The following is a 15,463-nucleotide window of genomic DNA, read 5'->3' on the forward strand; positions in this document are numbered from 1 at the left end:
TAAAGTTAAGATGAAAAAACAAACAAAAAAATAAAGTACTAAAATAACAGCATGGATATAATCTAATTTCTAATTAAACCAGATCAGACCAAAACTAGAGTTATTAGTTAAGGCAGAACTAGACTAATTTGAAGAGTTGAGAAGAAGGGACTAGACTTCTCACCTAAGTTAGAACACTTTTCTGCATCACAATAAAAAGCTGCAGGAGGGGGTGAACCTCATTAATAGGAAGGACCTGTTACAAGAGAGTACTATAATCTCCTCTTTAATGTAGACATACCATTCCAGTTAAAGGTGCTGGAGTTGTGTCTGTATAGAAGTAAGTCGTCCCACCAACAGTTTCCTTTTGGATCACCTGACCAGAAGATGGAGTCTGAGAAACAGGATTATTGACAGATGTAGAGGCACTAGAAGGCACCATGTAACTTGCTGGATTTGGAGTGTGACTTCTTCTTCTGGGAGCAGGAGATGTATGTGGAGTAATCTTGGGGGAATGAAGAGGGGAAGACCCAGCAGACAACGACATTCCTAAAGAAGATGTAAAAATGTTTCTTAATGGAGCAATAATTGGTTTTAGAGAAAAAAGCTGGATAATAAAATGCAAACATTCATTTGGAAGAAACATCATCTTTGGTATCTTAAGTGCAAAGATGAAGGAAATAATTTTATCTTGATTTGTTGTAGAAAAAGCACTAATTAAAGCAAAGGTTCAAATGTAGTTATTTCCAAATATGTTAGCAGATTTATTGCAGTAACAGTCTCCTCCATATCAAGGTTTACATCAGAAACTTTAACAGCAAGAATGACCAAAAATTTAATAAATTAACAGAAGAGTGGGAAGTAACGGAATTGGGACTCTTTATAAAATTATGCCTTTTATAAAAGAAATACTTTTATACTTTCATAAAAGGCATAATTCCTTTTTTATTAAGAATCATTAACAATACAAATAGCACATTCCCTAAAAACATTATAGTATTAAAAATTCAAATTATCTAATGAAAAACTACTAGATTTAATTCAGCCAAATATAATTAACAAAATCATCTGAAAAAGAACAAAAAATAAGATGAAATACAAAGCAGCTTAAGTGCCATATTTTAAACATCAAGTAGTCTGTTGTTTTGATGACTTTTTGTGATTAACTTTAAACAGGCAAACTGAAAATTTCTACCGATGCATACTTTTAAAAATTAGGCCAATTGATACCACTATGTTCTAGTGGAACAACCACAACTAGTAAGAAACATTATGTGCAGAGCACCCTCTATTATGAGTTTATTGTGGAGAAAGGGAAAGGACAAATGTCTTTACCCTTCAGGAGATTCCAAGCTAGCTGAGAAAAAAAGACCAGGTCACATGTAAAAGACATAAAATGACTTCAGAAAACCCAAATATAAACCAATATACTACAAACTACATGCATAAATGCTGATGAAAAGCAAATTAATTAAAACCAGGTAGAGTTAATCAAAGGCTTAATGGAGGTCATCAGTTCTGAGCAGATTGAAAAGGGTATTTAGAGCAAGTTACCCTTCCTGAAAAAATGAACTTATCCAGGAACTGTTTTCTGGCTATTTGATGAATGCCTAAAAACCTTCACCATTGAAATAATATGCCATCTCACAATCCAAGAAAAGAGTTACCAAAAAACCCTTATGATTAACAGGGATGTGAATTTCAGTTTCTAATAATTCATAAGACACCAACATATTTTCTGAAAACATGTAGGTGAACAAAAATAAGCAGAGAACTGAGGTAATACTTTTCTCTGGATAGCCCTCTCAACTTTCTGAAGAACCTCAACATAATCATTTCTGATTTTCTGAGGAACTAAAGTAGGCAGGTGAGTTAAGTCAGGTTATAAACACCACAGGACATACATGCAAAGTCAACAGCAAAGCCAAGACTCAAACTCAACTCTCCAAATTCCCTAATACTCCTACTACTATAACACAATGTCTACTGCATTGAGATTAAAATAGGATAGGAATTCTCAAACTATGTCTTAAATGTGTGTAAAAGAAATTAAAAAAAAAACAAAAACACCAAACTCCTTAAAAAAGAATATGAACCCAAGTTACTATATTGATATAAACCAAACTTTTATTTTACTTTTTAAAACTATCCCAGAGCTGTTTTTATCTAACTCTAGATTGTAAATTTAATTAAAGATTAATCCATACAGCAAAAATTATATTTTTGCTATTATCAATGTATAAAAACTCCCTATTTGTCTAACAGGAAATGTATTTAGACAGCTTTTCCTAAAGCTAGTCTCTTAAGACTTTCCAAGATAAAACTTGCCAAGTCACCAAAATGAGTAAATTTGTTTACTGTCATGACATTAAGTAACACAAAAGAACTACAATTCTTGAACTCTTTCCATGTTTCAGGCACTAATCTCCACATCTACCAGTCTACCTAATTCTCACAACCACCCTGTGAGGTAGGAATACCATATTTATTTCACAGAAGAGAAACTAACTTAAAAGATCAAAACAAATATAGGTAATTCAGCAACAGAATCAAGATTCAAACTCAGGTTTATTTGTTCCCAAATTCTGTGCTCTCAGCCAACATACTTTATAGTTGCCCAATTCCTAAGTCTTACCCACACACAAAAACAGGAAATCAATTACATGTTTTACTAGCTTTAGCGTGACTGCTGAAGCTAATGTGGGGAGGGGGTTGTGTGCAGCATGGGTTGAAGGGAAAGATTCTGACATCAAAGTACGTATACAAGTGAGACAAAAAGTAGAATCTCTCTTTAAAGCCGAGTATGTGGAAAGAGATTACCATAAAAACAATCTAAGGTGAGTTAAGACAGAAATTCACATATAGTAGAATTTGCACTATAGAGCATCAAGAGCTCTCTTAAGAATTCTAAATTTTTTGAAGTTATTTTAATATAAAGTTATAATAAGAAAATTTGAGTTCATCTCTGAACTGAGGCTGACTGGACTTACTTAAATACATTCAAAATGCAAGCTGGGTGCAGTGGTGTGAGCCTGTAGTCCCAGTTACTTGGGGGGCTGAGGCAAGATCACTTGAGCCCAAGGGTTTCAGGCTGCAGTGAGCCATACAGCGACCATGAACAGCCACTGTGCTCCAGCCTGGGCAACACAGTGAGACTCTGTCTCTTTAAAAAAAAAAAAAAAAAGAAAGAAAGAAAAGCAAGAAACAGAAAAGAAAGAACATTCAAAATAAAACATGTACAACAGTAAGCATCACTCCTCGCCATAAGGATAATAGGATATCTGAATTGCATGGGAAATTAAAAACTAAATTATTGAAATACCTAATCTAATCACAAAAGGCACAGCTTTGTGTTGGCTGTATAATTTACAAGTGTGTTAATAAACTGAGTAAAATACCTATACATCTGCTTGGAGAGAAGTATTCTGTAATTAGCATTATGAAGACGATACTAACAAGATACCCATTCTTAAGTGCCTACATACAATACTAAATTATAAACAGCAAGAAAGAGTAGATCCACACTATAGGAACAAGTATTTTAAAATAGGATGCTGAATTAAAATGAACATATTCTGTTAAAATTAAGAAAAGTTGACTGGAAAAGTTAAAAATTCTTAACTTAAAATAACATCTTCCATCGCACATTATTTAATATTTAACCACAGGAATCTTATGCTAAAAGGGTTTCAGGAAACCATTTGATGTAATAAAACTAAAGGTCTTCTTTTAATAATGAGGTACATCAGATAAACTGTAATAAAAGTCTGTTCTTGCATTAGAAATTTCATGTTTCACATATAAATATTCTCGTGTAATTCCAATCTTTCCATATAGAGCAGAAATATGGCTACCAATGGTTATTAGAACACCCTGATATTAACTGGCACTCAATCAACAGAATTACTAAAGCAAATATAGTAATACATAGAAGATCAGCATAAGAAACAATCTAGAAGAATGAAAATTTCCATTTAAAATATCCTAAATTAAGAATATTTCACTTCTGTATATCATTTTTTGTATTAATTTTTGTCATTTACCCTTGAAATGATGTTTTGATATCAGTATACAATAATTATAATAAAACTTAAGTGAATATGCAAACAGAGATATTAAAAAGTAATATATAATAAATTAACTGCTTTAGGACATTTGAAAATTAATTCTCAAAAGTACCCAATTGAAATAAAAGTAAGAAACAATACAGGAATGTCCACTGGAGAAATTAACAGAAAACAACAAAGAAATGAGATTAAAAAAAACTTTAAGGCTAATTTACAGAGGCAAAGCATCATTTTTTTTTTTTTTTTTGGGATGACAGAATTCTATTTCTGGAAAACCTAAGAGAAATAACATAAAAGACTTCTGCAGGCGGGCGTGGTGGCTCAAGCCTGTAAGCCCAGCACTTTGGGAGGCCAAGGCGGGTGGATCATGAGGTCAAAAGATCGAGACCATCCTGGTTAACATGGTGAAACCCCGTCTCTACTAAAAATACAAAAAACTAGCTGGGCATGGCGGTGCGTGCCTGTAATCCCAGCTACTCAGGAGGCTGAGGCATGAGAATTGCCTGAACCCAGGAGGCGGAGGTTGCGGTGAGCCAAGATCGCGCCATTGCACTCCAGCCTGGGTAATGAGAGCGAAACTCCGTCTTAAAAAAAAAAAAAAAAAAAAGACTTCTGCAAATAATTACAGAATTCATTAAAGTAAACAATTACAAAATACCAAATCAGCACCCTTCCTAAATACAACCAACCAGTTAGGACAATATTATTTCTGGAAAATGAGAGACTAAACTAACAGGGACACCCTCCCTCAATTCCTACCAATGTTATAAATGCACAGAACTGTGAGATAAAACACAACACCCCAACATTTAAAATATATTTGAGATTAAAAAACAAACAAAAGAACAGGCCAGGCATGGTGGCTCATGCCTATGCGTAATATCAACACTTTGGGAGGCCTAGTCGGGCAGACCACCTGAGGTCAGGAGTTCAAAACTAGCATGGCCAAAAGAGCAACACCCCATCTCTACTAAAAATACAAAAATTAGCTGGGTGTGGTGGCATGCCCCTGTAATCCCAGCTATTCAGGAGGCTGAAGCAGGAGAATCGCTTGAACCTGGGAGGTGGGGTTGGCTGTCAGCCGAGATCATGCCACTGTACTACAGCCTGGGCGACGGAACAAAACTCTGTCTCAAAAAAATAAAAGAACAACAAAAACCCAAGTGTAAGAAACTAAAGCAGAATCTGAAGCCAGGAGGTCCTATTTTGGAGTTCGGGGAATTATAAGCCAGGTCAGATACAGTCTCTACAAGTTGAGATTCTAGGGCCCACAAGGGTACATGAAATGTGGCCTTAAGCCCACGGAATACAGAAAATGAAACTAAAATCCTGTGTAAAACCAGGACTCTGGAAAAGCTGGAAAAGCAGTAAAATAGAACAAAACCATTTCTATCAGCTCACAGGCCCAAAAGAGAAGCCTGTCTGGGGAAGAGAGATGGAGAAAAAGGAGGAAGGTTGGAGGATTGGTGTGATGTCTTAAGAGAAGTGGAAACTCCATGCCTGTTCCATGCATAAATATAAGAGAGAAAATCCCCATGAAATTCCATGTTACAGGAATCCCAGCAAGAAATCAACACAATACTTGACTTGCTCTGGAAAAACCCTTCAGACATCTTGCATACTTCCACAAAATGACAACATACAAGACCCCTCCCCAGAAAATAATCCCATTTAAGAGAACTCAAACATAAGAACAAGCATGCAGAACATACTTGAGAACTGGCACCCCAAAAACAAAGAGCCTGGATAGCAGAACCTATAAAACGGATTATAAAATATAATTACTACTGAGGTGATTAAGAATATTAAAGAAGTGACAAACATCACAAAAAGAATAAGGTGTTTGTTCTTCTAAAACAAGAGTGCCCTGGCTCTTTAAGAGTGCCAACATATAAGCATTAAAATTAAGTAGATAAATCAGAGACACAGTAAATCAGAAGACAAATCTGAGGAAACTACCCAGAAATAAAACTTGGAAATATGAAAGACTATGTAAAGAGATACAAAATAATGAAAATGCAAATATCCAGGAGAAGAAGAAAATAGTATTAGAGAAGCAACATTTGAAAGAAAAGATTTGTGATTTTCAAGAACTAGCTCAGAACCTAAGTCCTCATTCAAGAAGTCCTACATAAGAGTTCCCAGAAGAGGCTGGGTGCAGTAGCTCAGACCTGTAATCTCAGCATCTTGGGAGGCTGAGGCAGGTGGATTGCTTGAGGCCAGGTTTTGGAGATCAATTTGGGCAACATGGTGAAACCCCATCTCTACAAAAAATACAAAAAATTAACCAGATGTGGTGGTGTGCACCTGTAGTCCAGCTACTCAGGAGGCTGAGGTGGGAGGACTACTGGAGCCCAGAGAGGCTGAGGGTACAGTGAGCTGTAATCCGTACCACTGAACTCAGGCCTGGGTGTCAGAGAGAGACTGTTTTTTTTTAAAAAAAAAAAAAAAAAGTTTTGAGCAAAATAACTCCCCTCTACCAATTATGCAAAAATGTCGCATGTGAAAGACAAAGAGAAAATCTTAAAAGTTACCAGAAAAGGGACAAATGATCTAACAAAAGAAAAATAATTACACTAACTGTATCAGCAACACTAAACAATATTAAATGAAGAAAAGATAACTGTCTACTTGAAATTTATATACAATCTACAAATGAAGAAAGACATGTTTAAGGTTTGTCACTCACATCTCCATGGTCAAAGAAATATTAAAGCATCAACTTCACTAAAAAGGAAACTCCCTCCCTAAAAGGCATGGAATATAAGAATATGTGAGAAAATCTGAATAAGCACTGACAGTAAAAGAATAATAAAAGTCAAAGTATAACTAAAATTCGAGATGACTAAAACACTGAAGGGGACAGGAAGGCTCAAAGTCATTCAAAATTCTTATATTAATATTTTTACTGCCCATCTCTTCAACAATTTCATATTAAAGCATGAATGGTAAAAATCTAGTGGTGATCACATGAAACAGAAACATAACATACAATATCTAATACCTACTGCATAATATACAAAAATTACTTCGAAATGGATCAAACCCTAAATACACAAAATGCAACAAAGAAAACATATGTATAAACCACTGTAACCTTTAGTCAAACAACGGTTTTTTAAGATTCAACAAGTACTGCCAGTGGAGCAAATATAAGAAATACATAACAAACAAATAAATAAAAGACAGGACAAGTAAAGCACAAGCAACCAAAAACATTTTTTTAATTAGGCTTCATCAAAATTGGAAATCTTTTGTAACGCATAGGAAACTATAAAGAAAGTGAAAAGGCAACCCTTAAGAGAAAACACTTGCATATCACATATTTAATAAAGGTCTAATATGCAATGATCATTTCAATAGATGTTGAAAAAAATATTTTGACAATATTTAACATCTCATTCTGATAAAACTCACAACAAACTGGGTAAAAAAGAAATTTACATCAAAACAATAAAAGCTATGTATCACAAACCCACAGCTAACACCATATTGAATGAGAAAAATTAAAAGCCTTTCCTTCGGCCCAACACTTTGGGAGGCCAAGTCAAGACAATCGTTTGAGCTCCGAAATTTCATACCATCCTGGACAAAGCGGCAAAACCAGATCTCTACTAAAAATACACAAAATTAGGACTTGGTGGTGCATGCCTGTAGTCTCAGCTACTCAGGAGGCTGTGAGGTGGGAGGACTGCTTCAGTCCAGGAGGCAGAGGTTGCAGTGAGCCAAGATTGCACCACTGAGCTCCAGTCTGGGTGACAGAGTGAGACTCTGTTTTTTTGTTTTGTTTTGTTTTGTTTTTTATAAAAAGGCCGGGCGTAGTGGCTCACGCCTGTAAGGCCAACACAGGTGGATCATGAGGTCAAGAGTTAGAGATCATCCTGGGCAACACGGTGAAACCTCATCTCTACTAAAAATACAAAAATTAGCTGGGTGTGGTGGCGTGTGCCTGTAATCCCAGTTACCTGGGAGGCTAAGGCAGAAGAATTACTTGAACCCGGGAGGCAGAGGTGTTGCAGTGAGCTGACACTGTGCCACTGCACTCCAGCCTGGTAACAGAGCAAGACTTCGTCTAAAAAGAAAAACAAACAAACAAAAAACTCTTTCCTCTAAGATCTGGAACAAAATAAGGATGTCCATTTTCATCACTTTTATTCAATATACAGTACTGGAAGTCCTGGCCAGAGCAATTAGGCAATAGGAAAAAAAAAAAAAGGCAACCAGACTGGAAAGGAAAAATCTAAATCAAAGTATCCTTGTTTGTAGACAACATGATACTATATTTAGAAACACAAAAGACTCCACCAAAAAACTGTCAGAACTGATAAAGTTTCAGGATATGAAACCAACTTAAAAAAACCAGTATCATTTATATATGCCATCAGTGAACAACCTGAAGAAGAAATCAAGAAAGCAATTCCATCTAAAATAGCTACAAAAAAATATAAAACATCTAGGAATAAATTTAACCAAAGAAGTGACAAATCTCTACAAGCAAAACTAATGAAAGAAACTGGAGAACACAAAAAAGTGAAAACTATTCCACGCTCATGAATTAGAAGAATTAATATTGTTCAAATGTCAATACTACCCAACACAATCAACAGATTCAACACAATCTATCAAAATACCAAGGACATTCTCTGCATAGATTAAAAAATCCAAAATTAATATTAAAACTACAAAACCCTGAATAGCCAAAGCAATCCTGAGCAAAAAGAACAAAGCAAGAGACATCTACTACTTGCTTCAAAATATATCACAAAGTAACAGTAACCAAAACAGCATGGTACCTGAATAAAAACAGACACACAGACCAATGGCACAGAACAGAGAACATGGAAGTAAATCAACACATTTATAGGCAACTAATTTTTCATAAAGGTGCCAAGAACACATATTGAGGAAAAGACAATCTCTTCAAAAAATAGTACTTGAGAAACTAGAGAACCACCTGCAGAGAATAAAGCTATATTCCTTTCTCATACCATATACAAAAATCAAATCAAAATGGATTAGAGACTTAAATTTAAGACTTGAAACTATTAGGAAAAAAAAATTGGGAAAGCACTTCAGGACAACATTAGTCTGGGCAAAGATATTTTGGGTAAGATCTCAAAAGCATAGGCAACTAAAGCAAAAATAGACAACTGAGACTATATTAAACTAAGTAACTGCACTGCAAAGGAAGCAATCAACAAAGTGAAGACAATCTGCAGAATGAGAGAATATATATGCACACTATCCCTTCATCAGGAAATTAATGATTAGTATAAAGAACTCAAGCACCTCAAAAGCAAAACAAACAAATTCAAAAAGTCCAATTTTTTTTTTTTTTTTTGAGACGGAGTTTCGCTCTTGTTACCCAGGCTGGAGTGCAATGGCGCGATCTCGGCTCACCACAACCTCTGCCTCCTGGGCTCAGGCAATTCTCTTGCCTCAGCCTCCTGAGTAGCTGGGATTATAGGCACGTGCCACCATGCCCAGCTAATTTTTTGTATCTTTAGTAGAGACGGGGTTTCACCATGTTGACCAGGATGGTCTCGATCTCTCGACCTCGTGATCCACCCGCCTCAGCCTCCCAAAGTGCTGGGATTACAGGCTTGAGCCACCGCGCCCGGCTCAAATAGTCCAATTTTTAAGACGTTTCTCAAAAAAAGACACACAAATGCCCAAGTTATACGAAAAAAGTTCAGCATTATTAATCATCAGGGAAATGCAAATCAAAACCACAATGAGATTATCATATTACCCCAGTTAAAATGGTTTTTATCAAAAAGGCAAAAATAATGAATACTGGTGAGGATATGGAGGAAGGAGAACATTGGTACACTGTTGATGGGAATGTAAATGAGTACAGCCACTAAAGAAAACAGTATGGAGGTGCTTCAAAAAAAACTAGAAAATAGAACATATGATCCAGCAATCCCACTGCTGAGTTTATACAAACAAAACAAATCCGTATGTAGAAGACAGCCAAAATACAGAATCAACTGAAGTGTCCATCAACGGATGAATGAATAAAGAAAATGTGCTACATACACACAATAGAATATTATTCAGTCATAAAGAAAGAATGACATCCTGCCATTTTCAGCAATACAGATGGTATTGGAGGTCATTATGTTAAGTGAAATAAGGCCAGGAACACTGAATGTTCTCACTCATATGCAGGAGCTTGGAAAGTAGATCTCACAGAGGTAGAAAGTAGACTGGTGGTTACCAGAAGTTGGGAAGGGTTGGTGGGTGGGGGACTGAAGAGGTTGGTTAATGGGTACAAAAATACAGTTAGAAGGAGTAAGATTTAGTATTCAATAGTATAGCAGGTAACTACATTTAACAATTTATTATATAATTCAAAACAGGTAGAAGAGAAAAAGTGAAATATTCCCAACACAAATGTTTGAGGTAATGGCTAACCCAATTTCCCTGATTTGATCATTATACATTGTACACATATATCAAAATAACACACATACCAGCAAACTATGTACAGCTATTATGTATCAATTAAAAAAAAAAAACAGGCCTACTATGAAGAAAAATGTGAAAACCACACAATGACTAAAGTAATCAAACAAGTAAATTAAAAACTGGACAAAGGATTTGAATAGACATTTTCCCAAAGAACACATATAAATGGCCAATAAGCACATGGACAACTCCTCGACATTTTTAGTCATTAGGGACACAGAAACCAAGGCCACAATAATATACAGTTTCATACACACTAGGATGGCTATAATCAATTGCTACGACCCATGCAATTCCGCTACTAGATATATTACGCAAGAGCACTGAAAACATACATTGGCACAAAAACTTTTACAAAAATGCTCATAGTTGCATTATACATAATAACCAAAAAGTGGAAATAACCCATATGCCTATCAACTGATAAGCAGGTAAACAAAATATGATTTATCCACATAATGGAATATTATTCACCTATAAAAAGAAAGTAAATACTAACATACACTACAACACGGATGAATCTTGAAAACATTAGCTGAAAGAAGCCAGACATAAAAAAGCCACATTATTATATGATTCTATTTATATGAAATATCCAGAAGAGGCAAATCTATGAACAGTCAGAAAAGAGATTACTGTTTTCAGGGACTGGAAAGAGAAAAAAATGCGAAGTGTTGGTTAAAAGGTACAAAGTTTCCTTTTGGGGTGACGAAAATGCTGTGGAATTTGAATGGTAATGGTTTCTTAATCTTTTGATATATTAAAACCTACTGAATTACATACTTTAAAAGAATTGATTTTATGTTATATGAATATCTCAATAAAAATTATATTCAAATCACTGCTTAGGGATATGAGACAGGAATCAAAGGAATCAAGAAAACTATTAATCCAATGTGGGAGGAGTGTTAGGGGGACAATGAAATACAATGTTAAAAAAAAAGGGGGGCCGGGCGCGGTGGCTCAAGCCTGTAATCCCAGCACCTTGGGAGGCCAAGGCGGGTGGATCACGAGGTCAAGAGATCGAGACCATCCTGGTCAACATGGTGAAACCCCATCTCTACTAAAAATACAAAAAAAAAAAAATTAGCTGGGCATGGTGGCACATGCCTGTAATCCCAGGTACTCAGGGGGCTGAGGCAGAAGAATTGCCTGAACCCAGGAGGCGGGGGTTGCGGTGAGCTGAGATCGCGCCATTGCACTCCAGCCTGGGTAACAAGAGCGAAACTCTGTCACACAAAAAAAAAAAAAAAAAAAAAAAAGAATCCATTTACATTTACTAGCAGCAACAAGAAAAGATAAAATTTGTTGATATAAACAACTAGAACTGTATAAGACCTGCATGAAGAAAACATAAAAACCTACTGACAGAAATAACAGATTAAACAAAGGAGAATAAACACTCATATTTGTTATGAAGATGTCAATTCTACGCTAAAATAATCTAAAATTATGATGCTAGTTCAATTAAAATATCAACGGGATTTAAAAATATTAGCCAAGCTAATGATATCTACACGGAGAAAAAAAGCATCAAGAATAGCAAGAAAAAAACTCCTAAAGAAAAGGAAAACAATTAAGGATGAGATTGCTGAATATACAAAAGAAAAACAAGATAAATTTAAAAAAAAAAAAAAAAAGCTAGGCGTGGTGGCTCACGCCTGTAATCTCAACACTGCTGGAGAGTGAGGTGGGCAGATCATGAGGTCAGGAGAGCAAGACCATCCTGGCCAACATGCTGAAACCTCGCTTCTACTAAAAATACTAAAATTAGCTCGGTGTGGCAGTGCACGCCTACAGTCCCAGTTACTTGAGAGGCTGAGGCAGAATTGCTTGAATTCAGGAGGCAGAGGTGCAGTGAGCCGAGATTGAACCACTGCACTCTAGCCTGGGTGACAGAGCAAGACTCTATCCAAAAAAAAAAAAAAAAAAAAAAACAACAGAGAAAAGAATGAAGAAAAATGCAGGCCATACCACCACTAAACACTGAAAAATGATCAAACCTATAGTAATGAAGGTAGATGTTTGATAGAGGCTCATATGAATAGTGCAAAAGAATAAGCACCAAAACCAATCTCAAATATATATACATATGCATGTGTGTGTGTGTGTGTGTGTGTGTATATATATATATTATATATATACACACATATAAAATAAGTATAACATAAAGGTTGTACTTAAAACTTAAGGGGAGAAGATGAACTGCTCAATAATCAGATGTGACAACTTGCTAGCCATCATTAAACAATGAAGTGAATAAACAAACATGTTTATATAGATAAAATCAAAAAAGCGAATCTCCCTTTCATTCATTACGCCCACAGAAATTTCAAATGAATATTCAAATTGAATATTTAAGAGTTTAAAATAAAGAATTCTGAGTAATTTTTAAAATATGCTGTTATGAAGAAACAAAATCCAAAAATCAAAAAGTAAAATGTTTGTCAAATTAACTTCAAGAGATAAAAATTGCTACAGAACAGAAAAAGGTATTTGCAACACTTAATAAAGGACTAGTCTACTTAACATATAGTTCTTAAAATCATAAAGATAACAGAAAGCAAGCAGTGAAAATGAACAAATTATACAACTAGCCAGTTTGCAGAAAACAAAAATGCATCAAACATAAAAAGATGCTCATATGTGGTGTTAATTAAAAAGTTGCGTCTTTTCTGAAAGATTCCATGTTTAAAAAAAAAAAAAAACTAAAGAGATGCAAATTAAAAGTGGCTCACTGTTGGCCTCTTCTCAGATTGACATAGATAAAAAAGTTTAAATTACTGCTGAGCGCAGTGGCTCAAGCCTGTAATCCCAGCACTTTGGGAGGCCGAGGTGGGTGGATCACGAGGTCAAGAGATCGAGACCATCCTGGTCAACATGGTGAAACCCCGTATCTACTAAAAATACAAAAAATTAGCTGGGCATGGTGGCGCGTGCCTGTAATCCCAGCTACTCAGGAGGCTGAGGCAGGAGAATTGCCTGAACCCAGGAGGCAGAGGTTGCGTGAGCCGAGATCGCGCCATTCTACTCCAGCCTGGGTAACAAGAGCGAAACTCCGTCTAAAAAAAAAAAAAAAAAAAACAAAAAACGTTTAATTAGACCATTATTAAAAGGGTGAGTGGAATATAAATACTGTCACAGACTACTGGTATCTTTATAAGTCAATGGAGCAACATCTACCAACTAAAACATTTTCATTAATTCAAAGGGTAAGCAATTCAAATGAAGACAGACATAAATGAAAAATAAAAGCTGTGAACTTCATAAAAGTGAAAACTTTTGTCTCGCTTATGTTTTTGGCCCCTAAGAGTCACTGAATAAATGCCTCATGAATTAGTGTCAAGGTTTAATCCATTCCAGTAAAATCTGGAAGAAATACTTGTTTCAACCACAAATGTTAAAAAGTTATCCAAATCAAGTACATCTGAGACTCCAGAGTGAAGATCATCCTAAACACGGAAATATTAAAGAATCCCTTTTAAAATCAGTAACAAGACAAAAATGTCAACTATGAGCACTTCTCTACAACATTGTACTAAAGGCCCTAGCCAGCAAAAGACAGCAGGAAAAAAGGCTGGAAAGGAAGAAATAAACCTATCATTGTTTGCCATAGTCCAAATACAAAAGTCCACAAAATATCAGAAATAAGTTTATCAAGGTGACAAAATAAAAAAGCTAATCACATATTGAAACACCAGAAATAATCCATTCAAAGATTGTTATTTTAAAGACATCAATTATGATACTAGGGAGGACTACAAAGTATCTTGTATAAAGATGTAAAATAAATCTAACGAAAAATGTATAAGACCTAAACATGGATAATTATAAAACTTTGTAGAAAGACATTAAAGACAACCTGGAAATTGGAGAGGGAGAAACCATCCATGTTCATAGAATGGAAGACAATATATATATTTTTTTATTTTTATGGAAGACAATATTTTAATGAGGATTCTTTTCAAATTCTCTAAAGATTAACAGAACTTCTCTAAAGACACCACGATGCTTCCCACATCAGAAAACTTCTTCCTCCTCTCGTACATCAACAGCCATACTTGCCAACACCAAATACTCTAAACCTCAACCTCACAGTAAGTTCTAGTTCATCCTTCAGAAATATCTTCTTACTTGATGAAGATTTTCTTGACACTCATATCTAAAAATTATTCCCATCACTTTGCTTCTCTTTACTTTTTGCTGCCAATACCACGTGACTCAATTGTTCCATAGGAAAGAACTGTGCCTTAATCACCTCTGTATTCCCATCTACACATGTAAATGGCACACTGTGCAAATGGAAGATTATTCAGAAAATTATTTTGTTGAAAAGAAATGGATGCAGAGGTGAAGATTTCCTCTTTTCTTGGTACCAACAACCAATATGCTAAATACAGCAACAGTTACGATCATCAAATTGTCTGGAATGACAAAGGCCATCACCAGACGTACTGAGTTTAACAAAAAGCTGGGGCAAAAGGAAAGCAAATGGTCAAGCTATGAAGCAGTATATATGTCAGTCAATACTATTTAAAAGCAAACATGAAACAAATGACTGGACACTATGAGGGAAATAGAGGAATGTGAAAGAATCTGGGTTGAAGGACATTCTTCTGACAAAGTCTGATTACTCCAGTATGTGTTACTTTTTCTAGGTCAATGCAATCTGGGTAAACCTAGGTTATTTAAATAGTTTTAATGAAGTTCCAATAACCAAACTAAATCTTCAATGACAAACTGTCATGCCTGACTATACTGAAGAATGATTTAGATTAGAAATTAATTAAACATGTCATCTTGAACATACGTCAACTTGAGAACATAAGAAGTATTATCTTCTTAATAAGAAGGCCAATATCTGGGGCTTTTGCCATGGGAAAAAAAAAATCATACTAAGGAACCTATATAATCATATTTAAAATACGAAAACCAAGCTACTA

General features: G+C 35.3%; 1 protein-coding gene across 3 annotated transcripts in view; it reads right to left on the bottom strand.

The window, feature by feature from the left end:
• Positions 1-15,463, bottom strand: part of PAN3 (poly(A) specific ribonuclease subunit PAN3) — a 172,034-nt gene that overhangs the window by 44,978 nt on the left and 111,593 nt on the right. For all 3 annotated transcript variants that reach the window (XM_039473125.2, XM_039473124.2, XM_039473123.2), the window contains one exon: positions 281-528. In XM_039473125.2, coding sequence (XP_039329059.1) covers positions 281-528 — 248 coding nt within the window. The remainder of the gene's footprint in view (positions 1-280; positions 529-15,463) is intronic.

The sequence above is a fragment of the Saimiri boliviensis genome, chromosome 16, assembly GCF_048565385.1.
Source record: "Saimiri boliviensis isolate mSaiBol1 chromosome 16, mSaiBol1.pri, whole genome shotgun sequence".
NCBI lineage: Eukaryota > Metazoa > Chordata > Mammalia > Primates > Cebidae > Saimiri > Saimiri boliviensis.